This window comes from Poromitra crassiceps (genome assembly GCF_964638095.1).
Source record: "Poromitra crassiceps genome assembly, chromosome: 26".
Taxonomy (NCBI): domain Eukaryota; kingdom Metazoa; phylum Chordata; class Actinopteri; order Beryciformes; family Melamphaidae; genus Poromitra; species Poromitra crassiceps.
Genome location: NC_139640.1, coordinates 18,713,323 through 18,733,254, shown reverse-complemented (window position 1 = coordinate 18,733,254; position 19,932 = coordinate 18,713,323). Strand labels below are relative to the sequence as shown.

General features: G+C 41.6%; 1 protein-coding gene across 1 annotated transcript; it reads right to left on the bottom strand.

Moving 5' to 3' along the window:
* Positions 1–10,281: 10,281 nt before the first annotated feature.
* On the bottom strand, positions 10,282–18,915 carry LOC310798718 (uncharacterized protein; the record flags this gene model as incomplete). Its single annotated transcript, XM_083661272.1, has 7 exons — positions 10,282–10,374; positions 15,348–15,520; positions 15,812–15,915; positions 16,103–16,213; positions 17,059–17,150; positions 18,538–18,583; positions 18,704–18,915. 7 exons carry the CDS (start codon positions 18,913–18,915, stop codon positions 10,282–10,284), a joined length of 831 nt encoding a protein of 276 aa, XP_083517398.1.
* Between the last annotated feature and the right edge of the window lie 1,017 nt (positions 18,916–19,932).

The following is a 19,932-nucleotide window of genomic DNA, read 5'->3' as shown; positions in this document are numbered from 1 at the left end:
CCTCAAGGCAATGATGAGGTATGGCTTGCTAACAGGAAACTCTTAACATAGCGTGTTCCATCTCCCCGTTCGATGTACATGTTGGTGTCAACATCTCCACAGCAACTATTGGATGGTGGGACCATGTTAGCAGTGTCCCCATCAACTAACCCAACTTGTTAATAAGACACAGTAACTATTTATTTGTAATTCCTCAGTCTTTACTCTTTACTTTTATAGACCAACTCTAATGATGACATTATCAACTTGGAAGAGTCAGATTTTGATTTTGACATAAACTTCGATGGTGAGAGAGTGGTAAGCTATCAAAGCAAATCTCTTGAATCTAGACATGCATAGCTTTTCAGATTATTTAGCCAGAGATTTATGATTTGATTTCTGAAATCTGTGAAACCCAATGACATTTGATTTGACAGGTGTCACCCTCAGCCTCCATTGATGTGCAGGCTATGCAGTCATCATATTTGGCGAGTCAGGTGAGCAGACTGCAATGCTACATCAAAGGGCTTCAGTTTCTTTTTAAAATACGGCACCAGTCAAAAGCTTGGACACACCACTTATTCACTTAAATTAGAAAGTGTATCCAACGTTTGACTATAATTGAGTAAAACTGTATATTATTGGATGTATTACATAGTTGGATTGTTTCTGAAATGTATGATAATGACACAAAGATGTTTTATAGGCATCACCATCCACGGATGTGGACTTTGTGCGGCCCCCATATTTGGAGAGTAAGGTGAGCCAGCAGACTGCAGTACGACATGAAAATGCTTCCTCAAAAAAGACTAACCCAATGAGTGAGCTGGAGCACACGAAGTCACTTCAATACATTTAATAAAAGGTACAAAGAGCTGAACAGACGTTTCGATGCGCACTGCGTCTTCTCCAGAGTCAAACTTTGACTCTGAAGAAGACGAGTCAAACTTTGACTCTGAAGAAGACTCAGTGTGCGTCAAAATGTCTGTTCAGCTCTTTGTACCTTTTTATTAAATGTATTGAAGTGACTTCGTGTGCTCCAGCTCACTCATTGGGTTAGTCTTTTTTTGAAGTGGCCCATTGACTTGTTTGCATCGTTTTGTCCTGTTCTGAGAGCACTGACCTCCCTCTGTGGAGGGGTTGAAGCGCAGGAGATTCCTTCTACAGTGAAAAGGCTTCCGTTTCTTTTTAAAATCTATTATTGGATTTATTCTATAGGTGGATTGTTTTCATGGATTGTTTGTCCGCTGTGAACATGTGTAAGACCTAGGTATTTAATTTAACCAGTGATATGTTTAACTTGATCTATACTCATTAGAGTGCACAATGTTACATCAGACCTTTGAAACAGTACTTATGCATTTCCCTTTTGTTGTGTTTAATGGATATTTATGTTATTTGCTATTTTCATAGGTTGCTTGTCCATTGTGCACTCAATTATTTCCAAAGGATGCAATCGTTTTCCACGCCAGTGTCTGCGGGGAGAGGTAAAAGCTTTTCAAACCAATGTTCAACATCAAAACAAGTGTCTTGTTGGTGTCATACAATGTTTGATGCATTCTGTATGCAGTTAGATTCATCTTCTCAAACCCTCTGGAAGTTCACCTAATCTTTTACGAAATGAAATGCTATCTGAGATTTGGACAACTGATTGATTCAGGTTATCTGTTTATGGAATTTTAAAAAAGTGTTTTTTTTTTTACAGCGACATAAATGAGGGAGAGGGACCGGTCAGTGTTCGTGAGGACACCACTGAGCACTTCAGCAGGTGTGTATATATATATGTGTGTGTATATGTATATGATTGTTGTACAGGTGAAGTGTTGTTTCCTGCTTCGGCATTTCTGCCTGTCGCACCTCCGCCGGTGCCATTAGGACAGCTGCAGGGTCGTCAGCTGGAGGCCGTTCACTGATGTTTCCAGTACATCTCCCGGCGGGGGGGCAGTGGCATGTATAGGGGACGTCTCCCCGCCACCCCCTGCAGCTGCCTTTACTGGGGTGTTAGCCCTATATATATATATATATATATATATATATATATATATATATATACAGTATATATATATATACAGTATATATATATATTAGGGATGCACCGATCGATCGGCACGTGACCGGAAATGGCTGATTTTCACGTGATCGGCCTCGATCGGTGATCTGCGCCGGTCACTCTAAATAGCCGATTCTGTGAGCCGATTTTCACATGACGTGCGCGCACCCCAAAGCACCGAGACAGGCACCCAGCCACCACACCACACATGCCAGCATACCTTCCTCGTTGTGGATTTTTTTCACCGTCAGTGAAGTAGACAAAGCTCGCAGTTTGTCACACATGCAAGTCGAAAATAAGCCGTGGAGACAGAGATGCGGCCGAGTCCCACTCGGCTGGAGTCCAGTCTGAGCGGCTCGCTTCACCTCACTGGCCCCTCTCTGCTCTCTCTCCCCGGGAAGCGGTGCTCCAGCAACCCGCCACCGCGCACAGCCGGCTTGGCGAGGTGAACGCGAGCATTGTGTCCAGTAACCATTCCCCGACCTGCATTCTCTATTCCACATCAGCGCTGCTGCCTCAGCCTGTCACTCATGTTGCAACGTGGTGGATACAGGAGAGACTATTTGTTTCGTATTGCAAATAGAACGACATGAGAACGACGGACATAATAATAAAAATGCATCGGACTCACAAGTGTGCAACGTTTTCTGTGCGTGATGATATTTTTTCGGATGGCAGATAAAAATACGCATACCAAACTTCGGACTGTGTGTAAACTCCGCCTGATATTCAGACTGAAGATCGTTACTGTAACTCATAAACTCATTTCCCCTCTACTCAAGAGGACTGGTCTGGAGCCAGTCTATAAACTCCTTGTCCATGGATCATTTTGATGTTCTGTTGCACCTGTTTTCTTTTGGAAAAGTAAATGCATGATAGCTGTGGCATATAGGCTATTGGATTTAATTTAATTTTTGTATTCATTGTATTTGCACAAAAAAGCTCTGTCCAGTAGCCTAACCTGGAACACTTTTATTTTGAGATGTGTTTGAGTGAGATGGTCCTACTTCATGCAAATGATAAGAATTGTTTATTTGTTTATTTGGATCCCCATTAGATGTAAGAATTGTTCTATGAATCTTAATTTTCAAACAAAGTTACAAAAACGTTTGTGTAAGCTGTCAATTGTTGTTTTTAGAAAAAAAAATCGGAATCGGCAAAAATCGGTATCGGAAAGTCAGACTATTCAAAAAGCGGAAATCGGAATCGGCCAAGAAAATGGCAATCGGTGCATCCCTAATATATATATATATATATATATAGTCTGGGTCTGTGGACCTGGATTGTCACTAATATTGTTTTGATATCTTTGTGTAGCGTATCAGACATCCTGACATCACTTGGAAATAAAGTTGACACATCCCAGACATTCACAATCAATGTGACAAGGGAGGACATGTTTGAAAGGGGCCTTAAACAGTGGGCCAGGCAAAAACAGGCCTCCCCAAAGAATCTCCTCCGGGTCTCCTTCATTGGAGAATATGGAATAGACCAAGGCGCTCCTCGAAAGGAGTTCCTTACTGGTATGTGTTTCCCACCAAGACCAACACAAATGATGAAGTTTCTCGACACAACAGGGACAACGATGGAAATAAGTCCTGGACTTTTTCGTTTTATCCCTGACACTGCAGCATTTAGTCTTATGTATTGCATACTGTCTAATCAAATAAAATCGAAAGGCAAATGTAAATTTCTAACGAACGTGAACAATATCTTGCATTTGACAGAAGCGTTTTTTTTCTTTCTTTACAGAAATGGTGCGTGGGCTTGAGAGACGTCTCTTTGAAGGAGATGGGGAAAGGGGCAAAAACCCTAAATACAGTATTGTTGACTACAGGGACAACAATTTCAAGTATGTGCCAGTGTATCTTCCAAAATACAAAACATTTTATTGTTGAAGTAAGTAGTGATAGTCCAGAAATATTACAACAATGCCATTTTGTTCAAAATAGTTTGCATCTTTGTCACAAAAGGACATGTGGGGAGATTTTGGCCACAAGTTTGGTGCAGGGGGGTCCTGCACCTAACTTTCTCACAAGATGGTGCTACCATTTCTTGTGCCATGGGGAGATCGACAAGGATGGTGTGCCTGCTGAAGTGACTGCTCCAGATATAGAAAACCTCAAGACAGAGGTATTTCCATGTCCTGCATTTAAAGTTATAGAAAATTAAAATGTGGTAACACTTTCTACTGTATGAAGGTCATGTCTATAATGCATTATGAGCACGTTCATAAGACAATGTGTTTATAAGGCTTTATACAATGTATTGTATGTTTTCATAATCATGCATGGCAACTTATAACATGGTTCATAACATATGTGGTGGACATAATGTACCAATAATATGACATAGCACGACTTTGTGAGCTTTAAGTAAAGTGACAGCACTATAAGGTTATTAGCAATTGTATGATACTATAACAGTTATGAGGACTTATGAGCAGTATTTGCTGGATATAAGTGGAAAACAAAAGTATATTCTTTCAAACACTTGTCACTTTGGCATGGAGATGGAAATCATTATGAATGCAAAACGTATAATACATTATGTCCCCTACTTATAATAATTTATATCCATTGTTATAAGTTGCATGCATGATTATAAACATGCATCTGACGCTTCCTGTGCGTTTTTAAATGCATTATAATGTCTTATGTATGTGCTCATACAGCATCATAGATACATGAACTTCATAGAAACTGTCAGCAAAAACGTTTGTTATCTTTGTAATATTTCTCTACTTTCAGGTGGAAAATGCCGATGAAGAAAAGCTGATCGGATTATCAGATGGGATCATGGCATGCGGTTACAAAGGGCTGATAAATGTTGCCCGGAAAAAGGCCATCATAGAGTATGTTAGAACCGTGTTAAAATATTGCTCCCAAAATGCTTCAGCATAAACTGTTTCACTCTGAATTAATACAATCTTTTTTTCTTACTATTTATAAGTGCCATCGATTTGCATGGACTGGTGAGGCTGATCCCGATATTGAACCAGCTACGTGACGGTTTGAGACTCTACGGATTGGATGAGGTCCTGACACACCACCGCCAGATGTGCCAGCAGCTCTTTGTCCCCGGCCACTTACAGAAAGTCAGTAATGTGAATCAATATTTCTTTATCTAGCAATCTCGTGCGCTACGCATGATCGATTCGTAGGCTCGCCATGCAGGCGAGCGGCCCTGCAGCTCGCCCACTGCGCATCGCGGACGCAACCTCGCCTGCTCTATGACATCACTGATGACACTATCACTGAACTTTTAGCCTCAGCCAGGAAGGATGACATCACAGATGACATCACATCATCATTGGGTAATTAGGGCAATCACCTAATTAAATAATTCGGCTCTGTGAGGCTGCTCTTTACACCTCCTGAAAGTTTCAGCCCGATCGCACGTAAAACGGCATAACTGTGGCCCGGACGAAAATCATTATAGAGAATATATAGATTATTGGATTATTATAAGGGTCCACACTGATGATTTGCTCTTACAGCTTATTCATTATTATTATTTTACTTCTTAAGCTGCGTTCACACCGACCTATTCAATGTTTTCGCTGGCATCGAGTTTACATACAAAGTCAATGCAAACGAGCGATTGAGCGTATATTCTCCCGGGAGAAAAATCGCTGGGCGTCTGAGCGACAGAGGCAGAGCGATAGGGAGAACATTCGCTCGTCGCCAGAGATGAAATCTCCCAACTCGAGCGAAATTACGCTGGCATCAGTCGCTCGCTGTTCAACGCTGATTGGCTGCCGTGTTAGAGTGAGTCAAGGATCACACTGGCTTGGAACAAACCGCTGATTTATTGTGGGGCAACAAACCGCATTGACAGCTCATTGACAGCCTGACAGCTGACATGAAGTGAAGTCTACTACCGGTATAGAGCTCGCATTAGGAGCACGCTGATAGGCTTAGCTTGTAAACAACTACGGTGGCTCGTAGTAGACAAATATCATGACATTGCGTAACGTTATAGCCCCCAGATGTCCGTAAATTCTTGTGCCTGTTGACGAGCGATTTAAACACAGCGACAGCGATTCCAAAGGGTTCAATCGAGCGACAGAGAGAAAAATAAATATCTCGGTGTGAACACAGCTTAAGCCATAGACCGAAACATACAATGAACCACAGGCATATCTGCAATTTGCAAATCTTACTACACCTGTGACGGTGCAATGTGCACAATCCATCCCTTGTATGATTTACCATATTTCTGTATTTAATCTGTTTCTTTAGGCGGGTGCAGACTTCCTTGTGCATGCTTTATCTCCTGCATTCAGTGTGGAAGGGTCTGTCAAGCGGCAGCGAGAGATGAAAGTCATCAACTTTCTGCAGGATTTCCTTCAAACGCTGGAAGACATAGGTACCAAACTGCATAGAACTTTACCCCCCAAAAACCATTCTGTCATACTTACTTTACCTTTTATACACTTGTTTTGCACCTGTTCTGTTCTTTGGGTATTCTTATGCCTCCGCCGGCGATAGCCAGGCCGGAGGCATTATGATTTCGGGTTATCTCAGGAACGCCTTGGTGGAATTTCTTCCAATTTAGCTCATATAGTATATGGCTTGCATATATCCGCCGTGCGGTCATTCTAGTTTATAGCTGTCCCTCTTTTTAGGTTGTGTATTCTGGCAAACTTAATTTGCAATGAATGTACAACACGCTTCACAATTGCTTTTAGTTTTGTAAACATGTAATTTCTAAGATGAAAGCCATTGTGCCAACAGAGATGTTGGAGATCACTTATTTGTATTTGTCTCTGAGAAGCAGACACCCAGGAAGAGGGGACAGCAGACACCCAAGAAGAGGCGACCAAACCAGAAACCGATGAAGAGGAAGAGGGGACCAAAGCAGACAAACAAGAAGAGTGGAAGGTGCCAGCTGTGCCCGGAACAACTGGCAAAGGGAAGCATCTGTCAGTCCAGAGCTTTTTTCAGTGGGTCACAGGTCAGGCACATGTTCCACTGATAGAATCCGAAAGAGAGGTATTTAAGATAATGGTTTCTTTTGACCATGACTGCAGATCTCGCTATGGGGAAGCACATACCATCTGTTACCCCATTGTCAATGCTTGTGGAGGTGGCATTACTTTCCCTACACGCCACTTGGGCACCCCCCAAGAGTTTGAAAAAAACCTAACTGACGCAATCCGTTATGGTTACGTCTTTGGCAGGCACTAAGGTAGCATTCCAAGGCCCCCTATCTGCCTGCAGTTGTTACTTGTCTAGCTGCCCTAGATCTTCCAGGCCACTAGCCGTTATTGATCAGTCTCTCAAAGTCCCTCTCCAGTCAGCTTTGTCAATTCGAACATTTAATGTGTAGCTGTGTCTTTTCCTGCTCTGCTAATTAGCCAAAGTGTCCGTCCTCGTATGCAGACGTGTCATAGACAAATACAATATTTAAGATTACAGTGAATACAATCTGCCGTTAGCTTGGCCGCTACGTTTGCTAATGTAGTGTCCTGGGCATTCATTCTGGCTCAAAACACTGCGATAGTCACTTTTAACCAGTTTGAACCAGGCTCTTATCCTTATTGGACAACAGTGCTCCAGCCATGATGTTGCAGTGGAACAAGGTATAAGCCTGGTTCTTACCAATAGACGAACTTTGGTGCAAATGATTGGTGACGTAGTTTATTACGGTGCGTGCAGCTTTGTGTTCCACTGTACACCCAGGATTTACACAGGCGGAAAACTGACTGGAGGGAGGGCTTTAAGGCTTTTGCACACCAAGTCCGTATTTTTTTTTCTTTCTGAAATTGTCACACATTTCAAAATCAATCTGACCTCATGTTGTGTCAGACACATTTACACACCGACTCCGAAGCTTTCGTCCGTCATTAAAGTAACTGGTTCGATTTTCTGCGTTTCTCCCCGAATCAGTCAAAAGCCTATCCACTAAAAGGTAGAGTAAATTAGAGTTCCAAGTTCCACATGTCCTAGCCTTGTAATGGACTAAACATTTCTATTAAAGGTTAAGTTCACCTAAAAATGAAAATTCGGTCCCGTGGCGGGGGAAGGTCGGGTGAAGTTTCTTACCCCATAAAATATTTATAGTTTCACAGGGAAACGGTTCAATCTTTTAGGAGAATGCTGTAACTCGTTTCCCATCCCACAAATGTTTTGTGCGCCACGAGCTACAGCCATTTTCCCACTAAATAGTCAGTCAGTCACTCCAGTCAAACTTTTTGTTTTAACAGTCTGCACAACACTACTGACCTGGTCAGTCTGTGGTTAGTGTCCACATGCCAAAGTGAATGTTCTCCGCACAAACTTTTTGTTTTAACAGTCTGCACAACACTACTGACCTGGTCAGTCTGTGTTTAGTGTCCACATGCCATAGTGAAAGCGGCCCCCTGACAGAGTATGTTCTCCGCACAAACTTTTTGTTTTAACAGTCTGCACAACACTACTGACCTGGTCAGTCTGTGGTTAGTGTCCACATGCCACAGTGAAAGCGGCCCCCTGACAGAGTATGTTCTCCGCACAATGCAGCTCAGTGCAGTCAGTCTGGAAAGAATCCCAAGCGAGTCTACTCTGTGCATTGATGCTGTCACTCTTCTCCACTGGACGTGCATTCCCATGGACTTCAGCCTCCCTTTGACGATCCGATAGCCTGCTGTCTGCATTTCGTTTTTTATTTGTTGGACTGTATCATCCAATTCCTCGTCTGTGGCATTGCTGTAGCTCTGTCTGGCGGAGACCAAACTCCTTCATCCGTCTATTGACTGTACTGGCTGAAATGCACAGCAATTTTGAGATGCAGTCCAGATAGATTTATCTCCAAAAGCTCAACCAGTCTCTCCCTCTCTATGTTGTACCTGGTGCGCCCCATCTCTCCAGCTACAGTTTCAACAGTGTTGCTGGTAGCATCATTACATTCAATTCAAATCTTCTCCACTGGGCATGGAATCACATGGACTTCAGCCTCCCTTTTACCATCTGATAGCCTGCTGTCAGCATTTCTTTTTCTTCTTTCTTGTTGGACTGCATCATCATGCAGCTCCTGGTCCGTGGCATTGCTGTAGCTGTCTGGTGGACTGACCAAACTCCTTCATCTGTCTATAGACTGTACTGGCTGAAATCATTCACATACCTCCTTATTGGAGCATCATCCGGGAGATTTACGGTCATTCTTCCCAACCCAGCCTGTAAAAGCGATAGGACGGTTTGGGGGTTTTCTCGGTGCAGCTGTGCAGAAGGAAAAACTGGATTGGCGTAATTTTGGTGCCTGGCCTTTTTCTGGAAAACCGTGAGAGAGGCCGACTCTGCTTGTCTTTATATAGTCCCGGGAAACACCTGAAAGATCATAATAATAATCCAATAATCTATTTTAAAAAGAAACGGATCTGTCAACTTTATTTCCAAGTGATGTCAGGATGTCTGATAAGCTACACAACCATATCAAAACAATATTTGTGACAATCCAGGCCCACAGACCCAGGCAAGCATCATTGTTTAATCACACATGTATAATGTGTGTGTGTATATATATATATCTATATATATATATCTATATCTATATCTCTATAGATATATATATATATGTCTATATCTCTATATCTATATATATATACACACACATGCACACACAAGTGCACACCTGCTGAAGTGCTCAGTGGTGTCCTCACGAATACTGACTAGGAATGTGAGGTGGACTGTGAAAAGATCTGCGAAGGACAGGGTAGGAGTATGTCACTGTTCACAGGTGAGCTTCGAAAGCATACCACACAATTAACATTGAATTGCCTTTTGTAAATCCTTGTGATTCTATGTTTTTTTTCCGGATTTTGAAACCTTTTGAACCATTTTGTAAGTTATTTAAAATTATACACGACCAGCCATTATTCCATTAATGTTCATTGAAGTGGCCCAGATGTTATCATGTTGAAATTGACCAATCATAAGAGGGCCAGTGCTCTCATTGTTTTCTGCCAGAAGTCATGAGACTAACCCTTACCCCTGGAGGACACATCAAGGAGGTGATCCATCTCTAGACTGGGGAGTTCGGTGTAATATTTGGATATCACACATGCCCTGACGTCCCTCCACAAATGTTCAATCCTAGGGATATAGAAATTAATATTATTTCAACCTCTTAACTGAAATGTCAAGGACTTAGTAACATGACTAAATGTTAGCATGTCATTTTACAAACTATAGACCTCTTTATTACCTTGGTAAATGTGAGCACACACACAACCTTTGATTATGGACGCTCTTTCCTGACATGAAACTTCCTCAATCAGTTCCACGGATGGTGAACATGTAGCGCGCAATGTCCACATTCACCACTCCCTGATCACCTCTGACCCGGTAGATGTCAGTGTAGCACTGTACAATACACAGAACTCGAACTGCTACATTCTGTCAGTGTGTATATAGCTATACATTCTCTGTCAGTGTGTATATACCGGTAGCTATACATTCTCTGTCAGTGTGTATATAGCTATACATTCTGTCAGTGTGTGTATATAGCTATACATTATCTGTCAGTGTGTATATAGCTATACAATCTCTGTCAGTGTGTATATAGCTATACATTCCAGCGTATATACTCTGACCACTAGAGCTTTGTACAGGCAGGTAATGTAATGGACGGCTAGCGCACAGACTGGGAGAATAAGGAACCATGTGACTAAACATTTCAAATGATCTATCTCTCCCCATGTCACTGGTTAAATTAAATACCTAGGTCTTACATGTTCACAGCGGACTAACAATCCATGAAAACAATCCACCTATAGAATAAATCCAATAATAGATTTTAAAAAGAAACGGAAGCCTTTTCACTGTAGAAGGAATCTCCTGCGCTTCAACCCCTCCACAGAGGGAGGTCGGTGCTCTCAGAACAGGACAAAACGATGCAAACAAGTCAATGGGCCACTTCAAAAAAAGACTAACCCAATGAGTGAGCTGGAGCACACGAAGTCACTTCAATACATTTAATAAAAAGGTACAAAGAGCTGAACTGACATTTTGACGCACACTGAGTCTTCTTCAGAGTCAAAGTTTGACTCGTCTTCTTCAGAGTCAAAGTTTGACTCTGAAGAAGACGCAGTGCGCATCGAAACGTCTGTTCAGCTCTTTGTACCTTTTATTAAATGTATTGAAGTGACTTCGTGTGCTCCAGCTCACTCATTGGGTTAGTCTTTTTTGAGGAAGCCTTTTCACGTCGTACTGCAGTCTGCTGGCTCACCTTACACTCCAAATATGGGGGCTGCACAAAGCCCACATCAGTGGATGGTGATGCCTGTAAAACATCTTTGTCATCATACATTTCAGAAACAATCCAACTATGTAATACAACCAATTATATACAGTTCTACTCAATTATAGTCAAACGTCTGGCTACACTTTCTAATTTAAGTTTATGGAATTAAAAAATAAGTTTTTATGTTTTTACAGCGACATAAATGAGGGAGAGGGACCTGTCAGTATTCGTGAGGACACCACTGAGCACTTCAGAAACTGAAGCCTTTTGATGTATTGCAGTCTGCTCACCATTGCATTGCCTGGAATTCTAGCGCTATATTGACCTTATGTTCCAACGCAGGGGTCAGCCAGTTACTTCCTATTGTGTTGACACTTCCCGTGACCATGCTCTCGACATTTCATTTCTTATTTCTTCCTTGTTGGACTGCCTCATCATCGTGCAGTTCCTGGTCTGTGGCATTGCTGTAGCTCTGGCGGAGAGACCAAACTCCTTCATCCGTCTATTGACTGTACTGGCTGAAATGCACAGCAATTTTGAGATGCAGTCCACAGACAGATTTATCTCCAAAAGCTCAACCAGTCTCTCCGTCTCTGTTGTACCTGGGGCGCCCCATCTCTCCAGCTACAGTTTCAACAGTGTTGCTGGTAGCATCATTACATTCAATGTGGTCCATCACCAGCCTGAGGAACTCTTGTAAGGTCTGTACAATTTCGGCCGGAACATTTACATGCCTTGACAGTGCTTCACATAGCAACAGCTGTTGCCGACATGTGAATTGGAGGAATTCCAAGTCAATAGGTGTTCTTGAAAGAGCCGACTCCAATTTTGTGATCAGTCTCGAAAGAATCTCATGTCTGAGAATGCTCTGTTGACACAACATTAAATTAAGTCTTCAGGTGTCGCCGCCATAGTTCAGTCTGTGTGTGTTTTTGAAATAGCCTAAAAAAAGAAAATAGCAAGCTGCCAGTCTGGAAATCGTTTACTTTCTGAGGAAGCTTGTTGTCAGGGGGCCCCTTTCACTATGGCATGTCGACACTAACCACAAAGTGACCTGGGCAGTACTGTTGTACAGACTGTTAAAACCAAAAGTTTGGTTGTTGCCGACATGTGAATTGTAGGAAGTCCAAGTCAATAGGTGTTCTTGAAAGCGCCGACTCCAATTTTGTGATCAGTCTCGAAAGAATCTCATGTCTGAGAATGCTCTGTTGACACATTAAATTAAGACTTATTAAGACTGTATATTGAATAATAACAACCCTCAATTGTAGCATCTTTCATACACAATATGCAGCTCAAAATACTTTACATCAATAGAAGGTAGTTAGATAAAAGACAGATAAGATACTAAATAATCTAAAAGAACAAGCATAATTCATTGAAGATATTCAACACATATTCATGGCTGTGGACTCTTAACATGGGGGGATGCTGCCACGAAACGTTTGGGAACCACTTTAACGTTATTTAACCTACATGTAAATCTTCAGGTGTCGCCGCCATTGTTCAGTGTGTGTGTTTTTGAAATAGCCTCAAAAAAGAAAATAGCAAGCTGCCAGTCTGGAAACCGTTTCCTTTTTAGGAAGCTAGTTGTCAGGGGGCCCCTTTCACTATGGCATGTCGACACTAACCACAAAGTGACCAGGGCAGTACTGTTGTACAGACTGTTAAAACCAAAAGTTTGACTGTTGCCGACATGTGAATTGTAGGAAGTCCAAGTCAATAGGTGTTCTTGAAAGCGCCAGCTCAAATTTAGTGTTCAGTCTCAAAATAATCTCACGTATAATGCTCTGTTGACCTGGAAAACTCACAATGTTGTACCTTGGGCGACTCCTCTCTCAAACAACAGTTTCAAAAGTGTTGCTGGTAGCATCGGCACATTCAATTTGATCCATCACCAGCCTGAGGAATTTGCATAAGGGCCGTACGATTTCTGGCCATTTACATGCCTTGACAGTGCTTGGCTGGTGTCCTGCCTGGTGCCACTAGCTGACCTTGACTGCAGTGCTCGACAGTGCTAGCCAATACAAAAATGAAACTCCAAGATACTCATTTCACATGAAATGTTAAAGGATATAATCCAAAAGCATCATTTGAACATAGGCAACATCCAAACCTGGCCATGTTTCTTTGAACTGCAGTGTCTGAAGGTGCCTGTGCAGGTACAGCCACTCTTGAGTGACTGACCGCTCTGACTGGGTAGGTGACTTGAGTGTGTGACTGACTGGCTGACTGACTTCCATCATGACCCTGGGGAGAACTCTGCCGCGGTAAAACTAATGACCGAATTTTTGTTTTAGGGTGAATTAATCCTTTTAAGTTAAAGTGTATTTTTAAGTTAAAATGTTTTCCAGAAAATGTACAATTTATTTGGTTGGTAACCAACACTTATTTATTTTTGGTAACTAGCAGCATTTATTTTATTTATGGCTTGAACTGTGCTTCGAGTTTCTATTAATTTGGATTCATTTCTATTTTATAACATGTACAATATGTTTAAAAAAAACATTTAGATTTTCCTTTCTACTGAATGGCACTCATCTCATCTGACAAATGTATGCGAGTCATGTAATTTATTTTATAGATTTTTATACTTTTATATTAAACTTTGAGATAGATTTTATACGTTTTTATGTGAAATGTTTGTGTGTTCAGACTGAACGGTTGTCTGCACTGTTGGCTATAAAGTACAGGTCAATGTTTATAATAAAAACTGTTATACCAGAAACACTACTTTGAAGCTTGGTATTCTTTTTCAAATGTCCCCCAATGGTTGGTGATTGTATATCGTTTCATAAACTCTTATTCATGCTACAGTTTCTAACTAATTCAGGTGCAGTAGTTTGAAAGCATTTGGCTAAGTATTCAGTGTGAACTCTAAAGTGAGGACTATATGCCTTACAAAGCATTTACTAATAAGATCGAAAGGCTAGCAATACCTGAAGTACCATTTCAACAGTACCTCCCTGAAGCTTAAGAATATACTATTGGCCTTTTTTGCTGGGAACTCCCTGAAGGACCCCCCCGGGGGTCTCCAGACCCTAATTTGAGAACCACTGCCCTAACAAATAGTTGATCAGCAAATGTAGGTGTTGCAGATCCCAGTAATGCAACCATGCCAATGGTTATGGGCAGTTTGTAGTACTGTACAGCAATTTATGATAGTTGCCACTGGCAGATACTTACAGCGACAGGCCGTGTGTCATTCCATTGTTTGATAAAAATATAAGTTAAATGAACAGACAGGACAATGTTAGGCTGATGCATTCACTCATCGTAGGAGAAATGTATTTGTTCTTTTTTATAGAGACAGCCAAATAGTTTTTTTTCCCACCAACAATAACTAATAATACATTAATACAATTTCTGGTTCTGACCCAAGTCCTGCTGCCACCTAGTGGTGTTGTTGGGTATTGTACCAAATTGACACCCACAAAGACAAAAAACTTTATAAAATCAGCAATTTATGATTGTTCCATATGCCAAACATGAGATGATACTATATCATGTAAAATAGCTTCAGGAGTCCCGAATGGAACCCCAACATAATAGACTGCATGATTTTATATTGGAATGGCACTGGGCTCAAAAGTTGCAGTTTCAATGGGACACATTTGTTCTCCAAGTTCCTGAGTGTTTCAAAATGTAATGGGGAAAAAAATACATGCCCTAGGAGGAAAAAATACGTACGTACGTACGTATATATATATACACACAGTCATGTCCATAAATATTTGGACATTGATGCAATTCTCATAATTTTAGCTGTACACCACAATGGATTTGAAATGAAACAACCAAGATTGCTTGAAATGCAGACTTTCAGCTTTTATTTGAGGGTATTTACATCCAAATTATGTGAACAGTGTAGGAATTACAAAAAAAATTATTGTTGATTTATTAACTGGCCCCTGGCCCCCTGTCATTTTGCAGAAGTGGCCCCCTAAACAAACGGAGCGTGAGTCAAACTTTGCCTGCGGGCCCCAAAATGGTCAGCCATGACCTACAAACTGGGCCACTTCAATGCTACATGAATAGCTTCTTTTTTGCATTTACAAGTTACTGCACAGGGATTAAATAAGGATAAAATAACCTCAAGATCTTCAGGCTGGTCAATGGGTCGAAGCATCATGCCTACATGCCAAATCTGCTCAGGCGTCTTATTCCCTTCGGTCCTGAGTGGGTGGTTGTTCCACCCCTCCACAAAAGCCTCCAGGTCTGCCTTCAGTTTGGGAAGGAATGTCAGGTGGACTGTGAAAAGATCTTCTGCAAAGGACAGGGTAGAAGTAAGTCACTGTTCACAGGTGAGCTTCGAAAGCATACCACACAATTAAACATTGAATTGCCTTTTGTAAATCCTCGTCATTCAATGTTATTTTTCAGGATTTTTAAACCTTTTGAGCCATTTTGTAAGTTATTTAAAATTATACACGACCAGCCATTATTCCATTAATGTTCATTGAAGTGGCCCAGACGTTATCATGTTGAAATTGACCAATCATAAGAGGGCCAGTGCTCTCATTGTTTTCTGCCAGAAGTCATGAGACTAACCCTTACCCCTGGAGGACACATCAAGGAGGTGATCCATCTCTAGACTGTGGAGTTCGGTGTAATATTTGGATATCACACATGCCCTGACGTCCCTCCACAAACGTTCAATCCTAGGGATATAGAAATTAATATTATTTCAACCTCTTAACTGAAATGTCAAGGACTTAGTAACATGACTAAATGTTAGCATGTCATTTTACAAACTATAGACCTCTTTATTACCTTGGTAAATGTGAGCACACACACACACACACACACACACACACACACACACACACACACACACACACACACAACCTTTGATTATGGACGCTCTTTCCTGACATGAAACTTCCTCGATCAGTTCCACGGATGGTGAACATGTAGCGCGCAATGTCCAGATTCTCTACTCCCTGATCACCTCTGACCCTGTAGTGCACACAGATGGACAAGAGTGTTAAAATATGTCAGTGTAGCACTGTACAATACACAGAACTCAAGTGCTACATTCTGTCAGTGTGTATATAGCTATACATTCCAGCGTATATACTCTGACCACTAGAGCTTTGTACAGGCAGGTAATGTAATGGACGGCTAGCGCACAGACTGGGAGCATATAAGGAACCATGTGACTAAACATTTCAAATTATAAACCCCGAGTCTATGCTTAAAGGATGGCCTTACTGGTAATCAACCCACTTTGGATCATATATATTGGATATACGTATAAGCACATGGGCAGTGTTTTATCTTCTCTCTCGGTTTACCTCACAGAGAAAAATGCTCCTGCTGCTGCCTGCAGAAACTACGCCCCCACCAGCTGCAAGTCATTAAGGCTTGTTAAGGCTCTCCATGTGATTCTCCGCATACTTAAAAAATAAACAATAACAGCCACCCTCGGAATAGATTCTGCCTCTCCAGCAGAACTTCTGCAGCTCCGTTTTGACACGTGATGTAAAACGTGTCGGAATGGAGCGCTTTGCCAGAGGAAATGGGAGATCTCCGTGAGGAAAACAGAGAGAGAAGGTAAACACTGTCCGTGTGCTTATATTACCGAGATTATTAATGATACAAAGTGGGTTGATTACTGGTAAAGCCATCCTTTAAAGGACAAATTCACCCCAAAAATTTAAATTTAGTCATTAGACTCACCCCCATGCCTGTGGAAGGTCAGGTAAAGACTTTTACATTTGTGGAGTTTAAGTTCTTTCTGATAAATCCGACAAAACATCCATCATGTTTGTGTCTGCACATTGCAGCTTGTACAAATTTACCTTGAGGGTATGCCATGCATCTCTGTGGCTCTCTTGAAGGCAGCAAATGCTGTTGATGCACGATTATTTGTGGCAGCCTCCAAGCACATCACCTGTGTTATGAGAACATTAGATTAAATGTCCAATTGGATTACACTGGTCAGTACAAATATCATGGAATTTGACTGAAATTCTAGTCGCCTTAATGCAGTGGTTTCTAAAAAAGGCTTCAGTGCCCTCTTTTCCTGATTTCTGAATCCAAGTACTCCCTTTTCCTGAGCTCAATTTGCTTAGAAAAATGCAAGAGAAAACTAGAGCATATGATGCAATGACTGAATATATGATAACCCACCTTTCAAAGATTATAACATTACAAAATAAGAAAGGGAGTGAAATAGTTGCAATTACTGCCTCCTTAGCACATTGATTTGAACATTTCGTTTATTTTCAAGATTTATTCTTACATTCCCCCATTTTATCCTTTCTCTCATGTAGTACCTCCACATGCCCCTAGGGGTACGGTTACCCCAGTTTGGGAACCACTGCATTAATGAGTCATTAACGTTTCCACACCTTCTTAAACATCAAGGACTTTCCAGGCCCAAATCCCTCAAATGCACAGACTCAACATGATATAGTTTGAGACACAGATCAAGGCTAATTACAACACTGAGAATTTTGAGAGAATGAGAACTAGCAGGCTTTACAGTAGCTCAGACAACAACTACACTGAGAGCGAGGCGCTTGAATGTGTAAACACTTCTCAACTGTCCTGTGTCAAACCTATTTACTAACGTGTGTCAAAATAACTAATAACAAATTGACTACATTTCCATGATTTCAAGGACCCGTGGCAACCCTGCATGCTAGAAAAGTTAAATTATCCTTTCTTTATCCCCATGTGGAAATGCATCCTCTGCATTTGACCCATCCTCTACTAGGAACCTTCCTACAACTAGGAGCAGTGTGCAGCCACCGTGTGACCAACTCCAGTTCGATTGCCAATGCCTTGGTCAGGAGCACCGACAGGAGTATTAACCCTAACATACATGTCTTTGATGGTGGGAGGAAACCGGAGCACCCGGAGGAAATCCACATGGACACGGGGAGAACATGTAAACTCCACACAGAAAGGACCTGGGACAGACCAGGGTTCGAACCCGGGACCTTCTTGCTGTGAGGCAACAGTGCTACTGCTAACCACTGAGACACTGTGCTGTCAGAAGGGTCACTCACTTCCTACCATGCAGTAGTGGGGCATTAGGGTGATAAATCTGAATAATAATTCAAAACGTTTTCTCCCATGTCAACAGATGGAAACTGAATGCATTTTACAGCTAAACCTGGCGGTCAAACATCCTTAAGCCTTCCAGTGTTTCCTTTTATTTGTCATCAACCATCTGCATGGAACATTGAATTATTTGGATTGATTACACCCTATAGCCAATTTGACACAAAGAACGCCAACTCATGAAATTTCCAGGTGGAATGAAATCATACCTTCCTGGAGTAGCCATCCACTGCACCAAAAAGGACAATGTTGTACCTGGTGGGCACATAATAAAGAACTACATTACTACTTTACACCTGGATTTTTATTCAAGACATGTTAGTGTCTGCATCATAATATTAAACTTTTTGTTTTAATAATATGTACAATACTGACCTGATCAGTTTGTGGTTAGTGTCCACATGCCACAGCGAAAGCGGCCCCCTGACAGAGTATGTTCTCCGCACAATGCAGCTCAGTGCAGTCAGTCTGGAAAGAATCCCAAGCGAGTCTACTCTGTGCATTGATGCTGTCACTCTTCTCCACTGGACGTGCATTCCCATGGACTTCAGCCTCTCTTTGACGATCCGATAGCCTGCTGTCGGCATTTCGTTTTTTATTTGTTGGACTGCATCATCCAATTGCTCGTCTGTGGCATTGCTGTAGCTCTGTCTGGCGGAGAGACCAAGCTCCTTCATCCGTCTATTGACTGTACTGGCTGAAATGCACAGCAATTTTGAGATGCAGTCCACAGACAGATTTATCTCCAAAAGCTCAACCAGTCTCTCCGTCTCTATGTTGTACCTGGGGCGCCCCATCTCTCCAGCTACAGTTTCAACAGTGTTGCTGGTAGCATCATTACATTCAATGTGGTCCATCACCAGCCTGAGGAACTCTTGTAAGGTCTGTACAATTTCGGCCGGAACATTTACATGCCTTGACAGTGCTTCACAGAGGAACAGCTGTTGCCGACATGTGAATTGGAGGAATTCCAAGTCAATAGGTGTTCTTGAAAGCGCCAACTCCAATTTTGTGATCAGTCTCGAAAGAATCTCATGTCTGAGAATGCTCTGTTGACAACAAACAACATTAAATTAAGACTTATTAAGACTGTATATTGAATAACAACCCTCAATTGTAGCATCTTTCATACACAATATGCAGCTCAAAATACTTTACATCAATAGAAGGTAGTTAGATAAAAGACAGATAAGATACTAAATAATCTAAAAGAACAAGCATAATTCATTGAAGATATTCAACACATATTCATGGCTGTGGACCCATAACATGGGGGGATGCTGCCACGAAACGTTTGGGGACCACTTTAACGTTATGTTTTCTGTGTTTGCCAGCAGGATTACGGGAAAAACTACTGGGATACTGCTGCACTGTAAAACGTTGAGCCTAAAACTGTCTATCAAGCTAGTGTTAGAATAGTTAACGCTAGTAGCTAACGAACTAGCGTTACGTTAGCTACATTAGCGCTGTTAGCCACCAACCAAATTTCAGAGTAAAGTAAACCGGGTTGTTAGACAATGCCATCAGTGACGTTATTATCACTTAACCTACATGTAAATCTTCAGGTGTCGCCGCCATTGTTCAGTCTGTGTGTGTTTTTGAAA